We start from the raw sequence: 23,976 nt of genomic DNA, 5'->3' as shown, positions 1-23,976 counted from the left end.
TATGAGGGAGGAAGGACAGCCTAGCTGATAGATCTCTGAACTCAGGACCCCTACGTTTGATTTCTTTCTCAGCGACAGGCTTCCTGTGTGACCTTGGACAGGCCAGGTAGTCTCCCTGGGCCTCCATTCCCATCGGTATCTTAGGGATAACAGCCCTGCCCTGGCGCACAGGGTGTGGGGAGGGTAATATCGCTCGATGCTGTGAGGGGCTCGAGCACTACAGGGACTGGAGGGTGTAAGTACCCCGTTCTCCCAGCTGGACCTTGGCCGCAGCCTGCGAGGCCATGGATAGAGAGGAAAGCAAACAAAGGCTGGGCTGTCAGGATTTGTCCAGTTGGAGCGGTCCCGGGGCTGGTGTGGCGGTGGGAGTGGAGCCCCGGCCCACCTGTTCAGTGAGAGAGAGGCACAGGCTGAGCCTGCAGAGGGGTGCAATGTGCCCCCCAGGAGGGGGTTTCAGGGCCTCTCCCCAACCCATCAGTGCCCCATATCCAATTGTCCCTCCCCATGGGAGGCCCCTGGCTCCCACACAGAGGCCCGTGGCCCAGCATGTGCCAAGTCCAGCCTGGCTATTGCATTGTGAAGGTGGCAGGGAGGGGTTTCTGGGAGGGCTGATTACTGGAGGGGTGATGGGCAATGGGGGGTGCATCCCCAAGCACACCAAGCAGGGGCTGGGAGAGCCCTAGGAGGTTCCTTAGGGGAGTGGCTGACTCACAGGCTGCCCCAGGCCCCACACCGCCCACTCTCTGACCATCCCAGAATGAGGTTAACCCTCTGAGCGAGGGGGCTGGAGGATTCCTGCAGGGCCATCAGCCCTAGATTGGCCCAGCCAGGGTCCTCCTGCTCCAGGCCCACCTGCGCATCTGCCCTGCAATGGAGCTGTGGCCATTTGGGCCCTGGAGCAGCCCGGGCCTGGGAGGGAGGGCAGCAGGCCCTGGGGACCCATGCCTCTCAGAGGAGCCTAGAGCAGCAGGCCAAGCTTTTAGGGGGCCTGGGAGGAGGCAGAGGTGTGGGGTCTGGGTCTGGGCACAGCTCTGCATGTGCCCTGGCTGGGTGTCTGCACTCCCAGCAGCCAGGCTCCATGTGGGGTGGGAAAGCAGCCCTGTCAGGCCTTTCTGTTGTGCCCCGGGCTCACAATGGAAAGTGCTGGGTTCAGCGGCTCTGCATGGGCCTGACAGAGGTTTCCAGCTCATTGACCACATTGCAAGATGTGATGACTGCGAGCATCAGGGCAGACACTGATGAGCTCGCACTTCCATTGTGCGCCGGCCCGGGGCTCTGTCCTTGCCAGGCTATAAAGTGGGGGCTTCACTGGACCCCAAAACACATTCCCGCTCATTCCACCAAGAAGCAGCAGCTGCCCAGGTAAGAAGACAAAGTACCCTGGGCAAACAGCTGGTAGGGCAGAGGGCCTGGCCCAGGGAGCAGGGACAGACCCTGGCCAAGGGACGGCAGGGCAGAGAGCCCACCCCGGAGCAGGGACAGACTATGGCAAAGGGCTGGTAGGGCAGAGGGCCTGGCCCAGGGAGCAGGGACAGACCCTGGCCAAGGGACAGCAGGGTAGAGAGCCCACCCCGGAGCAGGGACAGACTATGGCAAAGGGCTGGTAGGGCAGAGGGCCTGGCCCAGGGAGCAGGGACAGACCCTGGCCAAGGGACGGCAGGGCAGAGAGCCCACCCTGGAGCAGGGACAGACTATGGCAAAGGGCTGGTAGGGCAGAGGGCCTGGCCCAGGGAGCAGGGACAGACCCTGGCCAAGGGACGGCAGGGCAGAGAGTCCACCTCGGAGCAGGGACAGACTATGGCAAAGGGCTGGTAGGGCAGAGGGCCTGGCCCAGGGAGCAGGGACAGACCCTGGCCAAGGGACGGCAGGGCAGAGAGCCCACCTCGGAGCAGGGACAGACTATGGCAAAGGGCTGGTAGGGCAGAGGGCCTGGCCCAGGGAGCAGGGACAGACCCTGGCCAAGGGACGGCAGGGCAGAGAGCCCACCCCGGAGCAGGGACAGACTATGGCAAAGGGCTGGTAGGGCAGAGGGCCTGGCCCAGGGAGCAGGGACAGACCCTGGCCAAGGGACGGCAGGGCAGAGAGCCCACCTCGGAGCAGGGACAGACTATGGCAAAGGGCTGGTAGGGCAGAGGGCCTGGCCCAGGGCGCAGGGACAGACCCTGGCCAAGGGACGGCAGGGCAGAGAGCCCACCCCAGAGCAGGGACAGACTATGGCAAAGGGCTGGCAGGGCAGAGGGCCTGGGCAGATGTGCACTTTGCCAGGTGTTCCCAGCACGTGCTGGGGAGGGTCAGTGGAGGCAGACGTGCCCCCTTCCCTTGCTGTGACTACTAGAGCAGGGGCTGTGGGTCGTAGGGCATGGTGCCCTTGGCCATATCATGGCGTGCCCCACTGGCGAGATGCCAGGAGCTGTGCCCCATTCTCCCCACAAATCCACCATGGGCCACGCTCCATCTGTGCAGCACACTCACAATTCCCAGACAGGTTGTGGCGGCTATTGGAAATTCAACTGCAATTAGCTCCCTATGTCCTTGGGATCTTTCTGCTCTCTGACTGGCTGCCCCTAACGATTAGGTTCCGGATTCCTGGGTTGTCTTTGTGCTGAGCATTTGCCCTGCCCCAGCACACCCTTCAGACTGCATTCCCACAAGCGCTGGCCCCTGGCAGGAGACCCCCGCTCCGGGCTATGTGCAGACAGTGACCCCAAAGGGGCCTGGGCAGGGCATGGGAATCCATTATCTCAGCACCCACCCAGCTCCAGTTATTCCCTGCCAGCCAACTGCAAAAGCAGCAAACAGCTAAAGAGGGGCAAGGAGGCAGTGTGGGCCTGGGGTTGCATAGCCGCCAGCGCAAGGCACCCACCCCGCCCCTGAGGGCAGGGAGGCTGAGGCAGTCAAAGGGGATGACAGCAATCCATTGGGTGTGAAGGACCATTGCTGGCTCTCTGGGCTAGCTGCAAGCTGACTGTGCAGTGGACAGAGCAGCCCAAGGGAGGAGAGAACAACCCTCTGCTGGGGCCTCGGGCTTGGGGTTGTTTTTGTGACATACGCACTAACCTGCAAATGATGTCTCCTTTCAGTGCCCCTCTTTGACCTGAGCTGACCACAGCAATGTCGGAGACCATGAGAACTGCTGCTGCCAGCCAGGCTGCTGATGACAAGGAACAGGGAGCCCTGGCCCCAGCCCCCTCTCCAGACCACACTCCTGCTTCGAACACTAAGGCTGAGCAGCCTTCCAGGAAAGCTTTCAGGGTAAGCCCCCTGGGATGACCAGCCCATGGTCGGTGCGGTGGGGCAGGTACAAGACAGCCTCTGGCCCCAGGCAGTAGGGAAGCATCTCAGCAGCAAGGTGCCATGGACGGCTGGGGAATGTGTCAGGCTAAAGAACAAGGTCTTCGCTCTGGAGCATCAGGCCTGGGCCCGAGTTGCCCAGGCCTCTGGACCCCACTAGGACAGGACTTCTCCTCTCAGGGTGCAGTGCAGTTCCCCTGAGCAGGCCCTGGCAAGCAGGCTCTCTGCACTGTCCCTTGCCTTGCACTTGCAGCCAAATCCTCCTCAGAGCAGCCCATAAACGATTACGTGGATTCCCACCAGTCCTTCTGTGAAGCACCAAATCCCAGCAAATAGGTGTCCAGAACACCCGCAGAGGAGCGGCCGTGTGGGAATCACAGAAGTCAGAGAAGGGGAGAAGCCATGAGTTCCCTCCTTCTCTGCCCCAGGGGCAGAGGCAGAATCAGCCCATCCAGCCTGTCTTGTAGTGTTTTTGCCATCTCTCCCTAGAGGCTGAATAGTGGCTTGCATAGGGAATGGTTCCAGCTGCTCTGCCCCAAGTCGTGGTCTTGGGGTCTGATGCTTCACACCACTCTCTCCTGCTCCTGCTGCTAGAAAAATACAAGACAGGGGTTTAGGAGCAGGGCAGAAGTTCTCAAGCTGGTGCTGGGAGCTGGGAGCTGCAGCTGCTCTTCCCCAGCTCCAGAAGGGGCTGGCTGGTGTCTAAACCACCTGGCACTCTGGCCCTAGGATCCTTTCCTGGAAGGGCCGATGGCAGTGGTGTGCTCTGAAAGAACCTGAGCTGTGCTGACTCCATGGGAGGAATAGGGAGGAAAGCCGTCCTTGCCAGTCCACTCCCGCCACCTCCAGACAGCAAAGGCCACAGCTTTAGATGCAGCTTCTGATTTTGCAGTTGCAAAATCCACGCTGTGAAAGTGAGGGACCCTACAGAATTGCCCGTTTCCCTGGCCTGCGTATGTCATTGCGTAGCTCAGCCCCAGTCCCCACTCTGTGGCTGTGCCATGCACCCCCCTTCAGGGGCATTAACACAGGGACACGCTGTGTTTCAGGTGCAAAGCTAGAGTCTGGTTTGAGGCCATTTGCAAACTGGCTGCCAGCCTGGCACGAAGAGCAGGGAGCTCTAACTGGCAGCTAACTGGGAGCCCGTCACAGAACTACTGGAGCCCGGTCCCAGGGCATTGGGTCAGAGTGAGCTGGGGTGGGATGGGGCTTCCTAACTGAGACTCACTGGAAGTCCCACCACATCTCTTCAGGTCCCTGAAATATCACAGGGTTAAGCTGAACGGTTGTAAGTAGTCAGGGAAAAAAACAGAAGCCATAGCCCACCCTGCGGCAAGAGAGAGCAATTCAAAACAGGACTGACACGATAGAAAATCCTTAAGCCTCTGACAGCTGCCAAATGTTGCAGACACCGTGCTGCTGAGCTTCTCGGGGCCGACCCGAGGGAGCGCAGTTAGGTAGTGGTGGCTTGCACCTGCTCCAGGGGCTCAGTGCACAAGCTCCATCCAGGTAGAACATGCGGGCCATGCTGCAGCTGTTCCCGTATGTCCTGGCATTCGGCTGACGCCGGGGGGGAGCTGACGCTGATGGCCACGCAGCAGCTGTGGGAGAGCCAGCCAGAGACCGCTACCTGCCGCTAACCCCCAGTGGGCGGCTATTTCTCTTGCCAGTTCTGAACCCTTTTCCTCTGGCTCCCTGCAGATCGTCATCTTTGAGCAGGAGAATTTCCAGGGCAGGAAGATGGAGTTCACAAACGAGTGCCTGAACCTAGGCGACCGTGGGTTCGACCGGGTGCGCAGCGTCATTGTCAGCACTGGACCGTAAGTGACGCAGCCAGGGCAGGAGACCCAAGAGAGGCTCTCAGAGGGGTCAGGCAGGCAGCGTTAATGGCAGGGTTCAAAAGGCAGCCACTGTGCTAGGAGGCACAGCTAAGTGCTCATAGCCCTGCCGCTGACTTCCATTCATGGGTATAAAGAGTCTACGCAGTGTTATCGTCCGCTGCTGGGAACTGAGCACCTGGGATCTTTGGAGTCAGACTGTATCCACTGCATCAAGCCACATTTAACATTGCCATAACCTGCCATTATAATTAACCTCTTAAATACAACACTATGCAGTTCCTGGAGCCAGATCAGGTAGCACAGGCCAAGGCAGGGCAGGACTTGGAGGCCAAGACTGTCAGAAGTGGCTGGTGATTTAGGATGCCCGGCCTGAGACAGCTTCCTAGGCCTGACTTTCAGAGGGTGGATGCTCAGCGCTTCCTGAAAAATCAGTCCCCCTGAAGGTGCCACCCAAAATGGAGGCTATTCAGCTTTTTAGGAAGTCAGATTTGCCCTAGTCTGTAGCAGTGGAACTGGGGGGCGTGTGGATGTGTGCTGGGGTGTATTTTGCAGCTGCAAATCCTGGCTGTTCGCTCTGTGCTTTCATATAGTGAAAACGAGTGCTCCCCCAAGGAATCTTTTTTTTAAAATTACTTTTGAACCAGGAAATAATGTAGGAGGCAGACCCTGGACTTGGGGGCTTTCAGACACATCTGTGTGTGTCTATAATCCAAACAGCTCTTGTGCAAAGAAATGAAGGTGTGCAGGGTCATCCCTGGGGAATGGAGTTCCTGACGGGCTCAGAGTCGTTTGGAGTGAGTCTTGGTCAGAAAAGGACAAAAAATGTACCCTGCAGAAAAGGGAAATGGTCCCTTCTACACAGAGAACTGTGCAACTCACCAGAGGTTGAAAGAAGCTATTCCAGAGAAAGGGGCAAGCATGCGGCCCAGACCCCCACGGCTTTACTACCATCCATTGTATTTTAGAGGGACAGTCATAGAATCATAGAATCAGAGAATATCAGGGTTGGAAGGGACCTCAGGAGGCCATCTAGTCCAACCCCCTGCTCAAAGCAGGACCAATCCCCAACTAAATCATCCCAGCCAGGGCTTTGTCAAGCCTGACCTTAAAAACATCTAAGGAAGGAGATTCCACCACCTCCCTAGTCACGTCCCTCTGCCAAAGGTTAACCAAGACTGCAGACTGCCTCTGCCCAGCGGCATTAGGTGGTGCTTAACTTGGGGTATTCAGGCATTCAGCACCACAGAGCCTTCCCTGGTGGCAGTTTTACAGCAGCACTAGTTGTCACCTGAAATGTGAGGAGTTAGCAGGGGACATTACTATGTCGTCATTTTTGTTATTAATACTGCATTACCCTTTAGTATCCCTGTGAACTCCAAGAGTATTATGAAGCTGGGTCAAGGCAAACCACTCAGTGCCCACCAGGGAATGGTTTGGATTGATTCCTGCAAGTGACCTTGAGGGACAGCCTGAACAGCAAAGGTTGAGTTCCCTGGAGGCGCGTCTAGTTCGCGGTGACCCAGCACCTTTCTCATTTGGTAGCAGGTTACACGCACCAGGCAGGGGGAACTGATGACACCAGATGCAATGCAGGGGAGATCCAGGCATGGAACTGCTCCATCGCTGTGTCCTGGAGCTCTGCATGGCATGTGCTGGCCCTCTCGTCCTCTCTCCCAACAGGGAACTGGCCCGCTGGCCACGGGGACCAGATCCTCCTGCAAGCTCAGAGGGTGCCAGAAGCGTGGGATAACATTTCTGGGGTGAGAAGCACTGAGCCAGTAGAGAGAATCATAGAATCATAGAATCATAGAATATCAGGGTTGGAAGGGACCCCTGAAGGTCATCTAGTCCAACCCCCTGCTCGAAGCAGGACCAATTCCCAGTTAAATCATCCCAGCCAGGGCTTTGTCAAGCCTGACCTTAAAAACTTCCAAGGAAGGAGATTCCACCACCTCCCTAGGCAACGCATTCCAGTGTTTCACCACCCTCTTAGTGAAAAAGTTTTTCCTAATATCCAATCTAAACCTCCCCCACTGCAACTTGAGACCATTACTCCTCGTTCTGTCATCTGCTACCATTGAGAACAGTCTAGAGCCATCCTCTTTGGAAGCCCCTTTCAGGTAGTTGAAAGCAGCTATCAAATCCCCCCTCATTCTTCTCTTCTGCAGGCTAAACAATCCCAGCTCCCTCAGCCTCTCCTCATAAGTCATGTGTTCTAGACCCCTAATCATTTTTGTTGCCCTTCGCTGGACTCTCTCCAATTTATCCACATCCTTCTTGTAGTGTGGGGCCCAAAACTGGACACAGTACTCCAGATGAGGCCTCACCAATGTCGAATAGAGGGGGACGATCACGTCCCTCGATCTGCTCGCTATGCCCCTACTTATACATCCCAAAATGCCATTGGCCTTCTTGGCAACAAGGGCACACTGCTGACTCATATCCAGCTTCTCGTCCACTGTCACCCCTAGGTCCTTTTCCGCAGAACTGCTGCCTAGCCATTCGGCTCCTAGTCTGTAGCGGTGCATTGGGTTCTTCCGTCCTAAGTGCAGGACCCTGCACTTATCCTTATTGAACCTCATCAGATTTCTTTTGGCCCAATCCTCCAATTTGTCTAGGTCCTTCTGTATCCTATCCCTCCCCTCCAGCGTATCTACTACTCCTCCCAGTTTAGTATCGTCCGCAAATTTGCTGAGAGTGCAATCCACACCATCCTCCAGATCATTTATGAAGATATTGAACAAAACCGGCCCCAGGACCGACCCCTGGGGCACTCCACTTGACACCGGCTGCCAACTAGACATGGAGCCATTGATCACTACTCGTTGAGCCTGACAATCTAGCCAGCTTTCTACCCACCTTATAGTGCATTCATCCAGCCCATACTTCCTTAACTTGCTGACAAGAATAATGTGGGAGACCGTGTCAAAAGAGTGGTGATGCCAGGCTGTGCAGAGATGGTGAATTTAGCTGCCACATTGGCAGACATTAAAGCTGGCATCTTAAAGAGAGATATGAATGTGGAGTGGCCTTTGTCTATGATTCCTAATGACTAAGAAAAGGGAGTCCAACTGGTCGTCTGAGAAGCTATTAGGTTCCATTTGTAAAACAAAGAGCACTGGCAACAAAAAGAAGGCAAGGGGAACATTGCCATCAGGCGCTGGTACCGTGGGAAGATTAGCCATAAAATGAAAGAACGCTGTAAATGTAGGGTAAGCCAAGGCAAAACTACCCAAGTTCTTGGAATAGCTGCTCACCCAGCCTGTAAGAGAGGCAACACCAAGCTAGTGTGGGCATGGAAGGGGAAGGCCTCAGGGCAGCCCCACATGTAATGTTAAAAGCAGCAGTGAAGGAAGGATGAATAGGTGGAAGTCACGGGAATTGCAGTAACCTTTCGGTGAACGCCCGTCGCTAACTCTACAGATGGTTGATCTTGCTATTAAAGGAGCATAGGGACTTCAGCTGACACAGACTGTGATCACCCCAAGCAATGCCATTGGAAGGGTGTTTTGGTTTCAGTGAGGCAGTCTGGGATGTACAATATTGTACAGAGGAAGAGGAGACCCCAATAGGAGACAAGAGGCATTAGGAGTCAGTTTTTGGCTGACACTGGCATGACCTTTGATTCGCGTACTTTGATTGACAGATATAACACACATGACGAATTTATCCCTCCTCTGAAGATGTAAAGTGCTGTGTCAATGCTCAGTGTCGTTATTGTTGTACTGGACAAGCAGGGGAAGAAGCATTAAGATTAAGCTGTAACCTGAACACCATGGACATTTTGGAGGTTACAAAACTCTAGGCTAAAGCAGGATTATGACTAGGCAGGATGCAAACCAGAGGTGGAAAAGCAGGTGCAGAGTGTGTGGTGCTTGTTTTGGAAAGGCAGGAGAGCCCCTGAACACCAGTATTTCATGAGAATAGCAAAGGAATGCATCACTGCCGATGTGCTTGGCATTTGCTTCGGACATGGCCTTAGGAACTACAGACCTGACCTACAGAGACTAGAGCCCGCAGCCATATTGAGCAACACAAAGCAGATTAGTGTACCAGTGAAGCTGGCCCAGTATCTGTTTGGTTGTCATGAATGACGCGAGATTCAGACAGTATAAAAGCAACAGTCTGTAATGATGCCTGACGCTGTATTAAGCCTGCTCTTTATCAGCTCCCTGGAGCCACAAAACTCCCAGTGCCCCAGCACGACCCAACCCAGTGATTTCACCTGCACCAGTGCGCACACCATAGCTGCCACAGGTTCTGCGCGGCTGGGGGAGACATGCTGAGCTGGCATGGCCTCGGGGTGGAGATGGCTACATCACCCATGGACTGTGGCCAGCATCTCCCAGGTCTTTTGATGTAGTTCTGAGGAGCAGTTAATGAACGGACCGAAGTGTTGCAGCAGCTGTTATGTCTGGGCAGGAGCTGAGCAGCTCAGCAGATCTTCTGCAGGGGGCTTGTGGGGAGCAGGAGGAACTGGGGTGGGAGGAGCTGTGTGCTGTGCTAGGGAAGCTGTGGATAGCTCCTCAGGTAAAATGAAGAGAAAGTGAAACGCAATGGTGAAAGCCAAGATCCAGGAGAGTCAGCTGAGGAGGTACAGCCGGGCCCTGTGTATCACTAACCGATGAAGACAAAGTGCTTTGCAGACTCCAGTTAGATCCAGGAGAGTCAGCTGAGCGGGTACCAAGAGCACTTTCAATTGCAACCTGCGTCCCTGGGAAAGTGAAATGCAATGGTGAAAACCAAGCAGCCGGCCTGACCACGCACCATCCACCGTGGGGATGGAGCTGTCCAAGTGTGTGGGCCTCAGGAAGCAGACTGCACAGTGACAGCTTAAATGGTCCTTCCCAGCCTGCGAGGGGGGAATCAGCCTGGAAGGAAGAGCCCCAAATAGAACTGGGTGGGAATAAAGCAGAGCTAGGAAGGGTAAGATGGGACATGCGGGGGAGCTGTAAGAAAGGTGTAAATGGAGCTGTTTGCAATTCAGCCCCCAAATCCATAGATGGGTGCCCGTGTACAAGCACTGTGAGCCTTGAGCCTTGGGATCACGAAATGTAGACAGCCAGTGGCAGCAACAGCCCTGGGCTGTTTCATGTTATTCAAAATGTGTTATGTCAGCGGAACAGGCCAGGAGCTGCTGTGTCCTGGCATCCAGACACGTGCCTGGTCTGATGGCCACTGGGACAGTAAATCACACAAGGCAGCCAGGATTACACAGCCCCTAGACCAGTGGTTTTCAGCCGTGGTCCACTGCTTGTTCAGGGAAAGCCCCTGGCGCGCCGGGCCGGTTTGTTTACCTGCCGCGTCCGCAGGTTTGGCCGATCGCGGCTCCCACTGGCCACAGTTCACCGCTCCAGGCCAATGAGGGCTGCGGGAAGGGCGGCCAGCACATCCCTTGGCCCGCGCCGCTTCCCGCAGCTCCCATTGGCCTGGAGCGGCGAACCGCGGCCAGTGGGAACCACTGCCTAGACACTTGGCCTCCCGTGCGGGACAGTGCAAGAGGGAGGGAGGGTAGAGACACTTGGGTCATTTATCAGCTCGCAATATGCTGATACTTCCTGCTGACTGACATGGGCTGAGTTCCACCCTCCTGGGCCCGCAGAAGCAACGGCTGCTGACATCATGGAAGAGAGGCTGTAAAGTCCGTGCCTGTAACAAAGGCTAGGGAAGTGCCACCGTGGGCACCATCCCTGGCAGTGGGCCCTGTGGCAGTCCCTCCCAGTTCTATCGCAGCGTGCTGCGTGTCTCTGGCACCCTGGACATCCCACTGGGTGCATGGCTAGTTCTTGGTTATTTTGACACCTGTGTGAGCATAATGACAGGTTTCAGAGTAACAGCCGTGTTAGTCTGTATTCGCAAAAAGAAAAGGAGGACTTGTGGCACCTTAGAGACTAACCAATTTATTTGAGCATGAGCTTTCGTGATGCATCCGATGAAGTGAGCTGTAGCTCACGAAAGCTCATGCTCAAATAAATTGGTTAGTCTCTAAGGTGCCACAAGTCCTCCTTTTCTTTGTGTGAGCATGTCCTTTAGGCACGCAGGCAAGAGAAGAGATGGAGGCAGGGAAGCGGGAAGATTAGGAATTCCCAGGCGAGCTCAGCTGCTGGCTGGCGATCGAGTCTGAACCCAAGCCCCACTGCAGGAGACGAGACAGCACCATAGTTATTTCTAACCTGTCTCCTGCGTGTAGCTCTGGGCCTGCCCTCTGCTGCCTTCCTCATGTTCTTCCCCCACCCCTCTCCCCAGCTGGGTGGCCTTTGAGCAGTCCAACCTGCGCGGAGAGATGTTCATCTTGGAGCGGGGCGAGTATCCTCGCTGGGATACCTGGTCCAGCAGCTACAGGAGCGACTGCTTCAGGTCCATGCGTCCCATCAAGATGGTAAGAGAGACTCTGGAACTGGAGTCCAACTGGGCTGCTTTCAGGAGTGCAAAGAAAACATGCATGGGCTCTGGAGATGCCCTGTGGGGTGGCTGGGTTCTCATGCTGGTGAGCGGGAACCCCTATCATAGCTGTGCCCCACAGCTGTCGGGGATAACGGCTCTGCCACTAGGAGGAAAGCTTAGCCTGTGCAACCCAGCAGCCCACCTCCTGGAGGTGCACAGCCTTGAAACGCACCTGGGCTAGTGAACCGTGCTGCAGGGCCGGGGAGGGGGAGGACTGCTCCTCGGCCCCTGTGGGTGATCAGCTGGCACCTGCGGCCAAACTGGCCTCTGGCACTTTCAGATCATTGTTGTTTGGTGTGGTCACGAAGCTGCTCACTTCATAACCCGTTCAATGCAGGCAGGGGCTAAAGCAAGGAGGTGTGGGGAGCACAGGTCCATCTTCTCTGCTACAAGTGAAGGTAGCTCCCCCTCTCCCCAGCTTGGGTAGCAGCGCTCCCCACAGCTCCCCTCCCCAGGGTGGATAGCCGTTCCCACCCGTCCCCCTCCGCTTTGGAGCAAGGAGGCTCCCCTTCCCATGACAAACCCCTGCGTGTTGGGCTTTGGACCATGTAAGTCATTTCTATGGCTGCTGCCTGGTTGCTAGTCCAGCTGCCCCATGCTGGGCTCTGAGCCCCCGTGGTTACGTCTGGGATCAGAAGGGCTTGAGGCCACTGGTGTTTTGGCAAGTGAGCGTGGATCAGCCTGGTGAGCTGGTTCTACCCTGCTGTATTCCCCAGGTGGCTGATGGCTATAAAATCTCCCTCTTTGAATCTGCTGACTTCAAGGGCAACAAGATGGAAATCCAGGAAGATGACGTGCCCAGCCTCTGGGCTCACGGCTTCTGTGACCGGGTGGGAAGTGTGAAAGTGTCCAGTGGAACGTAAGCAGACACACTCCCCCTCTGCCCCACACAGGCCCCAGGAGCGTGGCATGGGGGATCCACATCCAATCTCCCAGCCTCTGTTTGCTCATCGTATGTTAGAACCAACAGAAGAATCCTTTGACGGGTTTCCCTGCTGCCAGGAAGGGCCAGTGACTCACACTGGGCCCCCGGCAGGCAAGCCTCTCCTCTTAGCTTTGGGGAAATCCCTGTACAGTCTGGAAAGGGATGTGGTGCCAAGAGCAGGCCTATATCCTCCCACAACCACCGGGAAGGCCAGGTGGGCAACTGGTTCCAGAGTCAATAAGCATTCACAATCCTGCAAGGGCAGGACCCTCAGTGCCAGGCCATGCTGAATGCAGGGCTTTCTGACCGCATAGCCCTGTCCGGGCACAGCTGAGCCAGGAGAGCAGAGGAGGCTGCTCAGGGCAGGGTGCACCGGGCACCCCTGCCCTGCATTACTGAGAGCATGACAGCCACGGTTCTCCTGCCTAGGAACAGGAGAGAGGCGTGTGAGGGGATCCTCTAGCAGAGGGCAGTGCCCTCACATGGGCAGTGCAGGACACTAGACTGTCACACAAGTGCGAGCAAAGCCCACTGGTGGGTGAAAATTCATATGTTCAAATGCTTCATGTGAAACACGTACCACGTGTGGCCTTTGCTCACACTGGCTCTATAGCCTGGCGCTCCATGCTGCCCACCATGCAAGGGCCAGGGGGCTAAGGCCCTGATATTTTGTGGCAATAGACCTACACCTGATGTCTTCTTATTTAAATACTGGCCCACTGATCCAGCTGAGCCCCAGCACCCGTGTGGCCTGTAATATCCTACATCTCTGAGATGCTTTATTTTGGCTTTCCCTAAAGCTGGGTTGGATACCAGTATCCTGGCTACCGAGGCTACCAGTATCTCTTTGAGAAAGGAGACTTCAGACACTGGAATGAATGGTCTGCCTTCCAGCCCCAGGTCCAGTCTATCCGTCGCATCAGGGACATGCAGTGGGATCAGAAAGGCTGCTTCACCCCCCCTGACGCTCCTTCGAACTGAGCATGCTCCCTGCTAGCTAACAATCCTGGGCCATGTAGCACCTCGACACCCTTGCTACTTTTTGTGAACAGCCCCCATCTCTCCTCTCTCTCGCATCCCCTTTCTCGGCACTTTCCTTGTATATTGCACATTTATTGGCTGTCCTGTACATTGTGATGCAAAATAAATCAATACAAAAAATCAGACAACTACTGCAGCCTCGGAGCCTGTTCTGCACTGGATTGTTGTCGGGGCACTTCCTAGCCCCTCTAACTTTCTCACCCTGTTTAAACTGCTCAATGCTGTGAGCTTCAGTGCTGGACGTTTGGGGAGGGAGGCGGTGGTTCTGCAGACGGTTGGGGTTTGAGGGTGGGGTTTGCTCTGTGCTGTGGGGAAAAGATGTGGACAAATTGGAAAAAGTCCAGAGAAGAGCAACAAAAATTATCAAAGGTCTAGAAAACATGAGCTGTGAGGGAAAATTGAAAAAAACTGGGTTTGTTTAGTCTGGAGAAGAAAAGACCGAGAGGGGACATGGTAACAGTTTTCAAGTACATAAAAGGTTGTTACAAGAAGGAGAGAGAAAAATTGTTCTTCTTAACCGCTGAGGAGAGGACAAGAAGCAATGGGCTTAAAATGCAGCAAGGGTGGTTTAGGTTGGACATTAGGAAACACTAGGGAGGTGGGGGAATCTCCATCGTTGGAGATGTTTAAGAGCAGGTTAGACAAACACGTGTCAGGGATGGTCTAATACTGAGTCCTGCCGTGAGTGCAGGGGACTGGACTAGATCACCTCTCAAGGTCCCTTCCAGTCCTACGATTCTATGATTCTATGAAATGAGCAAAATCCCCCATAAAAACCTGAGTGTTGTAGATGTTATTATAAGTGATAATGACAGTGCTGCCTGGCCTCTAGCGAGTGTTGTTTTTAATAGCAACAGGATTTCCTGTGCTTGCTAAAACAAACATGAAAGAATGGTTGGTCCAAAATCCTCCTCTCGGAATGGCAAGCGCTAAAGAGAGCTGCCTGGTGATATGCACCCTCTGAAAACGCTCACCAAGTCAAGTCAAACTCGCTGTGCTGTGCTGAGTGGCTGATGGCAACAAGCTGTTATCACTCTGCAGCTCTCTGGTCATGGCCAAATGCTGCCTGGAACGTACAATGGGGTGAACTTTTCTGGATCCCCCAACCTGATGTGTTAGCGAGTTTCTCCCTCTGTGCATCACCCACAGCTGTTCCCTTCCACTGCAGCAGCAAGAGCGCACTTGGTGTTCGTACCTGGATCCTCAGCTGGTGTAAATCAGCATAGCTGTATTGACCACAGTGGAGTTATGCCATTTCACACCAGCTGAGCTTCTGGCCCACAACCTGCAGTAACTGGCTGGGCTGATTTCGACTGAAAACGATAAATAATTAACGGAACCACTAATCATTAGAGTCAGTCAGAAAGCATTCTGGTCTCCAAGGAGTTTTCCTCCTCTGCACTTTTTATTTCTTCTCCAAATGTTCCCCCCCGCCTTCTGGTGCCCCATTTCCCCTTTTCTAGGGAGCAGCAGACAGTTCCGGTTCCTCTTTTCTGGTGTTTATTCTCTTCTTCACCTTCCTCCTTAACTCATGTTTAGCTGGGACCCATTCTCCTACCAATTCCCCATCCAGTGCCTGGGTCTCTCACTTGGGTTTCTTCTGCTCAGCCAATCTATTGTTTCTTTGAGGCTAAGCTCTCTCCACTCCACCACCCCCTTGCATTTCTTTGGCTTTTCTTCCAGCTTGGGTCCCTTGTGTTTCTGCTTCTCATTTCTGGGGCTAATTTCTGCCCTAGCTTCTGCCCAGTGGTGGCTGTGCAGGCTGCCAGAGCAGGGTGTAGCCCTTCCTTTCCCTTGCTGCACAGCACCATGGGTTTGTGGCTACTGAGTCTGCTTTTCCAGCATCGCCTCCTCTCCCCTTTTGGTGTGCTTTGTGCAGTGACCTCTTCCTCTTCTCGCCGGAGGGCTTTGGAATCACTGCTTATCACACTTCAGAGCACTGAGTTAGCTCACTAATCCCAGGGGAGGTAGGTGAGTAGCGTCACCCCCATTTTGTAGAGGACTGAAACACCGGCGCCAGTTGTGACTGGTTCGCGGTTACGTCGTGAGTCAGTGGCACAGCTGGGACTGTCACCATTTTCCCTTTTTTTCAGTTCCTAGGGGGCTTTGATCTCATCGGAGCCATACAGCGCTTTCCCCGCCTGTGCCCAAGCCCTCCTCAGCCGCTCACACGCTGCATGCCAGCCGCACAAGTCTGCTTTTCTGAGAGGTAATTGCTGTCGCCCCTAGTGCCAGCAGAGCACTTAGAAGTTCGACACTTGGAAGCAGGTGGCAAAGAGTGAATTTGTCCCCATGACACAAAAGGGACAAGTCTGCAGATGGAGAAAGGAAACCCTGTTAAATCGCTGCACTTACGGTGTACGAAACCCACTGGAGAGCGACAATCCTCAGGGACGGTACTGATGGTACAATACGCTCTGTGTCTTTGGCAACCACCACTTGGACAAGGGGATTTAGTTATCAGATGTCATTCCTCTTCCCTTCTGACTGTACGTTCCAAAGGCAAGATTTAAACAGTTGCGGTCTAGGTGGTTTGATACCAACCGAGGGCAATACCTGAGGCAGTTTTTATGTTAAACTGACTTCACTGTCTAGTGTAGACCAGGCCTAAAACTCCACTAAATGACACCTGGCTACAAGCTTCACTGATTACGTCTCAACCCATTCAGATCCGCAAGGTCCGTCCCCAGGATGAACGCGGCGTAGAATCCAACCTGCGATGGATTGTCCGACATAGGCTATGGCTACACTAGACAGCGTACCGTGGTGCAACTGTATCTCTTTAAGTTTTCTCGTGGAGCCGCTTTAAGCCGACGGGAGAGAGCTCTCCCGTTGATTTAAGTAATCCACCCCCCATGAGCAGCGGTAGTTAGGTGGTGTGGACATAGCACTGTCCACACCAGCGCCTAGGTCAGCGTAACTTATGTCACTCAGGGCGGTGGGTTATTCACACCCCGGAGCAATGTAAGTTATGCCGGCCTCAGTGGTGGTGTAGTTCTAGCCAGAGTCTCTTCTTTGGTTGTTCCAAGGTCCTGGTCAGGCATCTGGGACACTATGCAACGCCGCGTGAAGGATGCCACGATCCCGCTGTCTGTGGAACGCCTGCGCTTCGAGCGGCTCGAGGAGGCAGCCCTACGCTAGCTCTGGTACGACCAGTGCGTTAAAGATAACGGGCCAGCTGCCCTGAGTACGACCCCGTCCCAGATGCTAGGCGCCTTCTTGGTGTAGCTACCCCCTCCTGCTGCGCACCCACCACAGCAGCTCCATCGCTAAGCGTCCTAGCTGGATCAGCGCCAGCCACGGGGCTGTGTATTCTCCAGCTGGCATTCACCCCGCCAGCAGGGGGGCTGCGTGGCACGGCCTGGGCCCACCCCCGCGGGGAAGGGGCACGCGGGCAGCAGGGGGGCCGCGTGGCACGGCCTGGGCCCACCCCCGCGGGGAAGGGGCACGCGGGCAGCAGGGGGGCCGCGTGGCACGGCCTGGGCCCACCCCCGCGGGGAAGGGGCACGCGGGCAGCAGGGGGGCCGCGTGGCACGGCCTGGGCCCACCCCCGCGGGGAAGGGGCACGCTGGCAGCAGGGGGGCCGCGTGGCACGGCCTGGGCCCACCCCCGCGGGGAAGGGGCACGCTGGCAGCAGGGGGGCCGCGTGGCACGGCCTGGGCCCACCCCCGCGGGGAAGGGGCACGCTGGCAGCAGGGGGGCCGCGTGGCACGGCCTGGGCCCACCCCCGCGGGGAAGGGGCACGCTGGCAGCAGGGGGGCCGCGTGGCACGGCCTGGGCCCACCCCCGCGGGGAAGGGGCACGCGGGCAGCAGGGGGGCTGCGTGGCACGGCTGGGCCCACCCCCGCGGGGAAGGGGCACGCTGGCAATAGGGGGGCTGTGTGGCACGGCCTGGGCCCACCCCCGCGGGGAAGGGGCACGCTGGCAGCAGGGGGGCTGCGTGGCACGGCCTGGGCCCACCCCCGCGGGGAAGGGGCACGCTGGCAGCAGGGGGGCTGCGTGGCACGGCTGGGCCCACCCCCGCGGGGAAGGGGCACGCTGGCAGCAGGGGGGCTGCGTGGCACGGCCTGGGCCCACCCCCGCGGGGAAGGGGCACGCTGGCAGCAGGGGGGCTGCGTGGCACGGCCTGGGCCCACCCCCGCGGGGAAGGGGCACGCTGGCAGCAGGGGGCCGGGTGGGCCGTCGTGCGTCTGGCAACTGCTGGTTTGTAAATAGTGCCCTTGCACCGGGCTGGGCGGAGCGGGGCCGCCCCTGCCATGAGCCATTGCCCCTGGCTAGCCCCTTGCTCCGGTGGTAACCAAGCCCGCCTCCCCGCTGCGCCATGCTCCACTGCCCCGGAGGGGGGCTCAGAAAAGGTTAATTCGGCCCCGGCCACACCCATTGTGGCGGGCCTGCCTGTATCCATTAGTTAACAGGTAAGGGGTCAGGATGCGGCTCCCGGGAGGGGGAGCCTGGCTCCCGGGGAACCAGGAACGCGCGCAGCCGTCACTGGCTCCCTCAGGCAGCTCTCCCCACCGCGCTCCGCAGCCCCGGAGAGGGCAGCAGGGCAGCTTCGGGCCAGGCCTTCTCCGCTCCGCCTGGGGCAGGGAGCTCCGAGGGCCGTGAGCTCCGAGGGCCAGGGCCAGGGCCACGCCGACGCGTGCGGCGCCCGGGGGAGGCGGCCCGGGGCAGGAAGGGGAGGCCAGGGCAAGCAAAGGCGAGAGCGGCCCGGGGCACCACGCCAGCCAGCGGGGGGGGAGAGGGGAGCTCAGGCCACAACCCCTGACGGCCACAAGCCCGGTCCTGCTGGTCCGCTTGGCCGGGCGGAGAGGAGAGGAGAGGAGAGGGCCGGGTGGCCGGGCGGAGAGGAGAGGAGAGAGCCGGGCAGAGAGGAGAGGAGAGAGCCGGGTGGCCGGGGCGGAGAGGAGAGGAGAGAGCCGGGTGGCCGGGGCGGAGAGAGCCGGGCGGAGAGGAGAGAAGAGGGCCGGGTGGCCGGGGCGGAGAGGAGAGGAGAGAAGAGAGCGGGGCGGAGAGGAGAGAGCCGGGCGGCCGGGCGGAGAGGAGAGAGCCGGGCGGCCGGGCGGAGAGGAGAGAGCCGGGTGGCCGGGGCGGAGAGGGCCGGGTGGCCGGGGCGGAGAGGAGAGGGCCGGGGCGGAGAGGAGAGAAGAGGGCCGGGTGGCCGGGGCGGAGAGAGCCGGGCGGAGAGGAGAGAAGAGAGCCGGGTGGCCGGGGCGGAGAGGGCCGGGTGGCCGGGGCGGAGGGCTGCAGGGAGCTCCCCGCTGGCGCTTCTCCCGTCCCCGGTGCAGCCGGGCGGGGAGCACAGGGCCGACGTGCCCGCGCCGGGACGGCCGCAGAGCGGGGCAGGCTCGTGCCGGGCACACGCGCGCCCGCGCGCCCACCCGTGCTGCACGTGCACACGGCCCCGCCCCGCGCACGCGCGCACACACACACACGCGGCACACGGGCGTGACCACGCACCCGCGTCGACCGGTCGGTGCGCACGCGGCCCCGCCCCGCGCGCGCCCCCCCCCCCCGGCTCGCGGGTGCTGCACGCCTCGCCCCGCCCCGCCCCGCGCGCGCGCAGACACGGCGGCGGCCCCGGGCGCAGCCCCCGCCCCTGCGGGCCCGGCGGAGGCGGCTGCCCCGGGGATCCCGGCCCCTCGTGCGCGTGACGTCGCCGCGTCTCGCGCTGCTCCGGGACGGCGGCTGGAGGCTCCGGGAGCGGCCGGGCTGGGGGGTGAGTGAGGGAGGGGGAGCCCCCCCCGCGCCGCGCCCCCTGCCCTGAGCCCCCCCTTGCGCCGCGCCCCTTCTACTGCGCCCCCTGCCCTGCGCGGAGCCCCCCGCGCCGCGCCCCTTCCCCTGCGCCCCATGCCTTGCGCGGAGCCCCCCCCCGCGCCCCTTCCCCTGCGCCCCCTGCCCTGCGCGGAGCCCCCCCTGCGCCCCCTGCGCTGAGCCCCCCCGCGCCCCTTCACCTGCGCGAGTCCCTGCGTCCCCTGCCCTGCGCGGAGCCCCCCCCCGCGCCCCTTCTCCTGCGCGCGTCCCTGCGCGGATCCCCCCCGCGCCCCTTCCCCTGCGCGCGTCCCTGCTCCCCCTGCCCTGCGCGGAGCCCCCCCCCGCGCCCCTTCCCCTGCGCGCGTCCCTGCTCCCCCTGCCCTGCGCGGAGCCCCCCCCCCCCGTGCCCCTTCTCCTGCGCGCGTCCCTGCTCCCCCCCCCCCGCGCCCCTTCCCCCGCGCCCCCTGTGCAGAGCCCCCCCCCGTGCCCCTTTCTCTGTGCGCGTCCCTGCTCCCCCTGCCCTGCGCGGAGCCCCCCCCGCGCCCCTTCCCCTGCGCCCCCTGCCCTGCGCCCCTTCCCCTGCACCCCCTGTGCGGAGCCCCCCCCGTGCCCCTTTCTCTGTGCGCGTCCCTGCGCCCCCTGCCCTGCCCCGAGCCCCCCCGTCTGGAGCCCCCCGCGCCCCTTGCCGTGCGCATCCCTGTCTCCGTGCGCTCCCTGCCCTGCGTGCAGCTCCTATGCGCCCCCCTCTGCGCTTCCTCTCCTAGGTCCGTTTCAGTCCTGCCCGGGCCGGGGCAGCCCCTCCGCCTCCCCCTTCTCCCCGCCCGGCCGCAGGGGAGGTGCCCGGCGCCGGCTGGCGCTGCCCCCTGCTGCCCTGCCCTGGCAGGGACCCTGCAGGCTGCTGGGCTCGGGGTAGGGCCAGGGCCCTGCTGGCTCAGCCCCGGGGCTGGGTGGGTGCAGGTGTGGGGGTGGGTAAGTGCTCCCCGTGCCTGGCAGTCACTCCTGGGCAGCACTGGTATGGCCCAGCATTAACACGCCCAGTTCATGTGCATGCAGATCCGCAGTACCCGGAATGAGGGCTGGGAATGGGGAATGCTGCACAGTTCCCCTAAATCTCCTGTGCCACAGAGGCCCTCTCCCCCTCCTCCCCAAACCAGCTACGTTCAGGGTTTGTCTGAAGTGCACAGAATCAAGGGCGCTGGCCATGCAGGCTGAAGTGTCTACGTGCCTCCCTATTCCGGGGCTTTCAGACCGCGGGAGAGCATACATCATGCATGCCTTTTAATACTTCGGCACGGGGAGGGAGGATGAAGGGGAGAGCCTGATTGGGAATTCACTTGGTTTTGGCTTTGAGGGTTTAAATCCGTACTGTAACGTTGGTATTTTTTCTGACTGACAAATTGTGGCGTGCAGCAGTGTTCTCTTTGCTGCTTTTATTAACAGCTGATGCCTAGAGTGAGCAGAGGAAGGAGTGGCAAACGAGAGTAATGTAACCTCAAAATGTGACAACGCAGTTCCCATAATTCAGTTTTGGGCTGTTGTCCAGTGTTTCTCCATTGCCTTCCTAGTAGCATATAGACTGTGTCTATAGAAGCAAACGTGGTAGCCGTAACCCAGAACTGCTGGTAGCAACAACGGATACAGTAGTATAGACAAGCACAGGTGTTTTATCCGTTGTCTGACCTGACTCTTATGTAATACTCCCTTCAATTTCTTTACAATAAAAAACATGGGCGTATGTGCTTCTCTTTGAAGCCCTAACAGTGTTCCAGTACAAAATGCTGATTTGAACAGGAGGCGAGAGGCCACTTAATCTTTTGGTGTCCGTGTATTTAAAAGTGCGGGTTGGTGCTGTGGTCACTTCTTTCTCAAATTAAGTTTGCAGCCCCAGCTTCACACATTCACTGTGGGTCAGGTTGCAGACTGATGCATGTGCAAATGAGCAGAAAATGACTGACTAACTTTTTTAGAACAGGATGATCTATATTGGTTTACTAGGCCTCAGACCAGAAATCAGCAGTCTGCCATTCTCTCCCCACCTTCTGCTTTCTCAAAAGAGACTGAGATTCCTTACTGACTTAAGCTAAATTGGTATAAGCCAAGTTTAAATTAACTTCAGTGTGTCCACACAAGGGTTTGCTCTGGTATAATTAAAATATTTTTTAAAAAATTAGCTTAACTGGTGTAACTTGTAATATAGAGCCAGGCCCATACTCTCCAATCCTGCAAACATGCTGAACTTTACTTATCTGAGGTTTCAGAGTAGCAGCTGTGTTAGTCTGTATTTGCAAAAAAAAAAAAAAAAAAAAAAAAGGACTTGTGGCACCTTAGAGACTAACCAGTGTATTTGAGCATAAGCTTTCATGAGCTACAGCTCACTTCATCGGATGCTCATGAAAGCTTATGCTCAAATAAATTGGGTAGTCTCTGAGGTGCTACAAGTACTCCTTTTCTTTTTACTTATCTCCGTAAAGACTGCCCATAGTGCAGTGAAAGCTCTTCCTCACTTCCATAGACACAGGGAACTCCCATGCCTCTTGGGATATGCTTCTAATATGGCAGGAACTGAGACGCTGTAAGACCTGTGCCAAAAAGCCTCAGCTTTTCCTTTTCCTCCTAAGTCTGTGTTTTGGCTTGGTTTCCTTCCGTGTTCCTCCTGTACTGAAGCTTTCTGTTCGGAAGAGCAGCAGGTCATCTCTGCCTAGAACAAGACTGGGCAGGGAGACTGGAGTTGTCTGAAACTGACCAGCATCTCAGGAGACAGTAGGTAGATTCAGCCAGTGCTTTACTTGGGCTCTTATTTAAATCTCAGTTTTATACCAGGTGTCTTTGCTTCCCTAATGTCCTTGGCTGGGGTATTGACAGATACCCCCTTGTGAGTCTTTGAATCTGATTGCCAGGGCCTGGCTGGAAATCCAGTGATGGTATATTTCTGAAAAAAGAAAAGGAGGACTGGTGGCACCTTAGAGACTAACCAATTTATTTGAGCATAAGCTTTCGTGAGCTACAGCTCACTTCATCGGATGCATATATTTCTGGAACATTTTACAATCTGTGATCTAAGTGGGGCCTATTAGAATCTCTGCAGAGAGGCTGGAAATTCTTACCTTATGACTCTAGTGTGCAGAGTGAGAGAGCCGAAAATGTGGGGTGTTACCCTCCAAATCACCCTTTCACTCTGCTGCCTCGGAGCATTGCCATTTTCCACTGGGAAAAATCTCTTTGGTTTTGTGTTAGACGCGTGGAAAGCATTCACCTTCTGATTTGCCCTCGTGTGATGGATAGTGGCTTTCTAATTAACACTGCCTTGCAGTTTGCTTCTCCCATTCCCTCCCCCTCCACCCGCACACACGTGTCTGTGTGGACACTTCCCTCCTTTCTTGGTGGCTTTGCCACTTCAGAGGGGAGAGTGCTTGTGTACAAGCAGGCATGTTAATAGCTGCGGACTGGCAGATAGGAGTCTGAAGGGCACCATCGCCAATAACTCAGTCTCTGGTGCCCTTTGCTATACAGTTCAGCTAACTAACAAGCATAGCCAATTAATGAATATAGCCTGCTGCTGCTGCAAATGGGGAGGGGTGATTGGCTGGCTCTCTAGGACTTGGCAGTGAACATACGTACCTGTAGTGGGGTAAGAGGGTTCCTAGAACGTGTGTGATGTGGTAGCCCAATCAAAACTGCCTTGAGTAACTCAAGATTTTATGTAGAAAGATACTTAGTTTTGCAATTGATGACCTGCCGGTAACCCTCAAACTTCTGTTCAGTGAAGGTGGGATGGTGGTTTCTGAATCCCTGAAAGGTGAAGGAGTAACTCCCTTTCCCTTGTTGGAGGCAGGTTATTTCACATGCTGCTTTTTTCAGAGTATCAGTGCATCTTCTGACAGTGACTGTTCTAACTCTCTGCTCAAGAGGGACAGGGAGATGAAGTTTGACAACAGAAATTTGACTTGGCGGAAGTGCCTGGCCCATCTTTATCATCCTAAATCTGCAGGTACAGACCACATACCCACACTTGGAAAAATGGTTCTCTGTGTACTGAGCAGAGCAGCCCAAAGATGGCCCGGGTTTAAAAGACTGTATCTAGCAGATCTGTGGGACATCAGCTAACTCTCTCTCTCTCTCCTACTACGAGTTTAAGAAGCTTCATGCTGAGAAGCTTTCTCTAGGTTTGGGCTGCGCTCAGTGCTATGGCCCATACTGAGTTGCTCCTGCGGAACAAAGCTTCTCAAATATTTGGTCTTTGTTTTTCCTCCTGCAGTGGAGGAATGCTCTGTCGTCTCTATTTCCCTCTTTCACACACAGACTGTTGACACAGGGCAGCTTGTGTGCTGTGCCTTCGCATGACTCAACAGTGAACATCAGAGAGGTGTTTTAACACTGAACATGCTGCTTCCCCCTCTGTTTGGAGCTCTTTCACCACCCCCAGCCACTTCCTCCCTAAACCTCTCACTAAAACTGTGCCTGCATCTGATGCTCGCTCTCTGTTTGGGCAGCATCTTGCAATGCTGTGTAGTAGGGAGGTAAGATACAAATTAAATATCTTCCCTCCACAACTTCAAGTTCCTGGTGTGTGTGGCGAGAATTACAGCCCTTCTGTGCCACATTCCCAGCTCTTTTCTCTGGTGAGTGCCTGTTGGTCACGGGGAATATTCAGACCTATGGGCCTGCACTTTGTCACAACAGTCC

General features: G+C 57.0%; 2 protein-coding genes across 5 annotated transcripts in view; both read left to right on the top strand.

Annotated features, from left to right (window-relative positions):
* The first annotated feature begins 3,111 nt into the window (after window positions 1-3,111).
* On the top strand, window positions 3,112-13,482 carry CRYBB1 (crystallin beta B1). The gene is made up of 5 exons (XM_077834800.1): window positions 3,112-3,252; window positions 4,993-5,111; window positions 11,379-11,511; window positions 12,293-12,435; window positions 13,302-13,482. Exons 1-5 carry the CDS (start codon window positions 3,112-3,114, stop codon window positions 13,480-13,482), a joined length of 717 nt encoding a protein of 238 aa, XP_077690926.1.
* Window positions 13,483-19,100: 5,618 nt separating this feature from the next.
* TPST2 (tyrosylprotein sulfotransferase 2) overlaps window positions 19,101-23,976 on the top strand; it is a 39,542-nt gene continuing 34,666 nt past the window's right edge. For 3 of the 4 annotated variants that reach the window (XM_077834799.1, XM_077834796.1, XM_077834798.1), the window contains exon 1: window positions 19,101-19,258. The gene's annotated coding sequence lies outside the window, so the exon portion shown is untranslated. Of the gene's footprint in view, window positions 19,263-23,976 lie in introns of all 4 variants that reach the window. The other variant, XM_077834797.1, reaches the window with a different exon arrangement.

The sequence above is a fragment of the Eretmochelys imbricata genome, chromosome 15 (genome assembly GCF_965152235.1).
Source record: "Eretmochelys imbricata isolate rEreImb1 chromosome 15, rEreImb1.hap1, whole genome shotgun sequence".
Lineage (NCBI taxonomy): Eukaryota > Metazoa > Chordata > Testudines > Cheloniidae > Eretmochelys > Eretmochelys imbricata.
The sequence above is the reverse complement of the archived record's forward strand: the minus strand, read 5'-3'. Positions and strand labels throughout refer to the sequence as shown.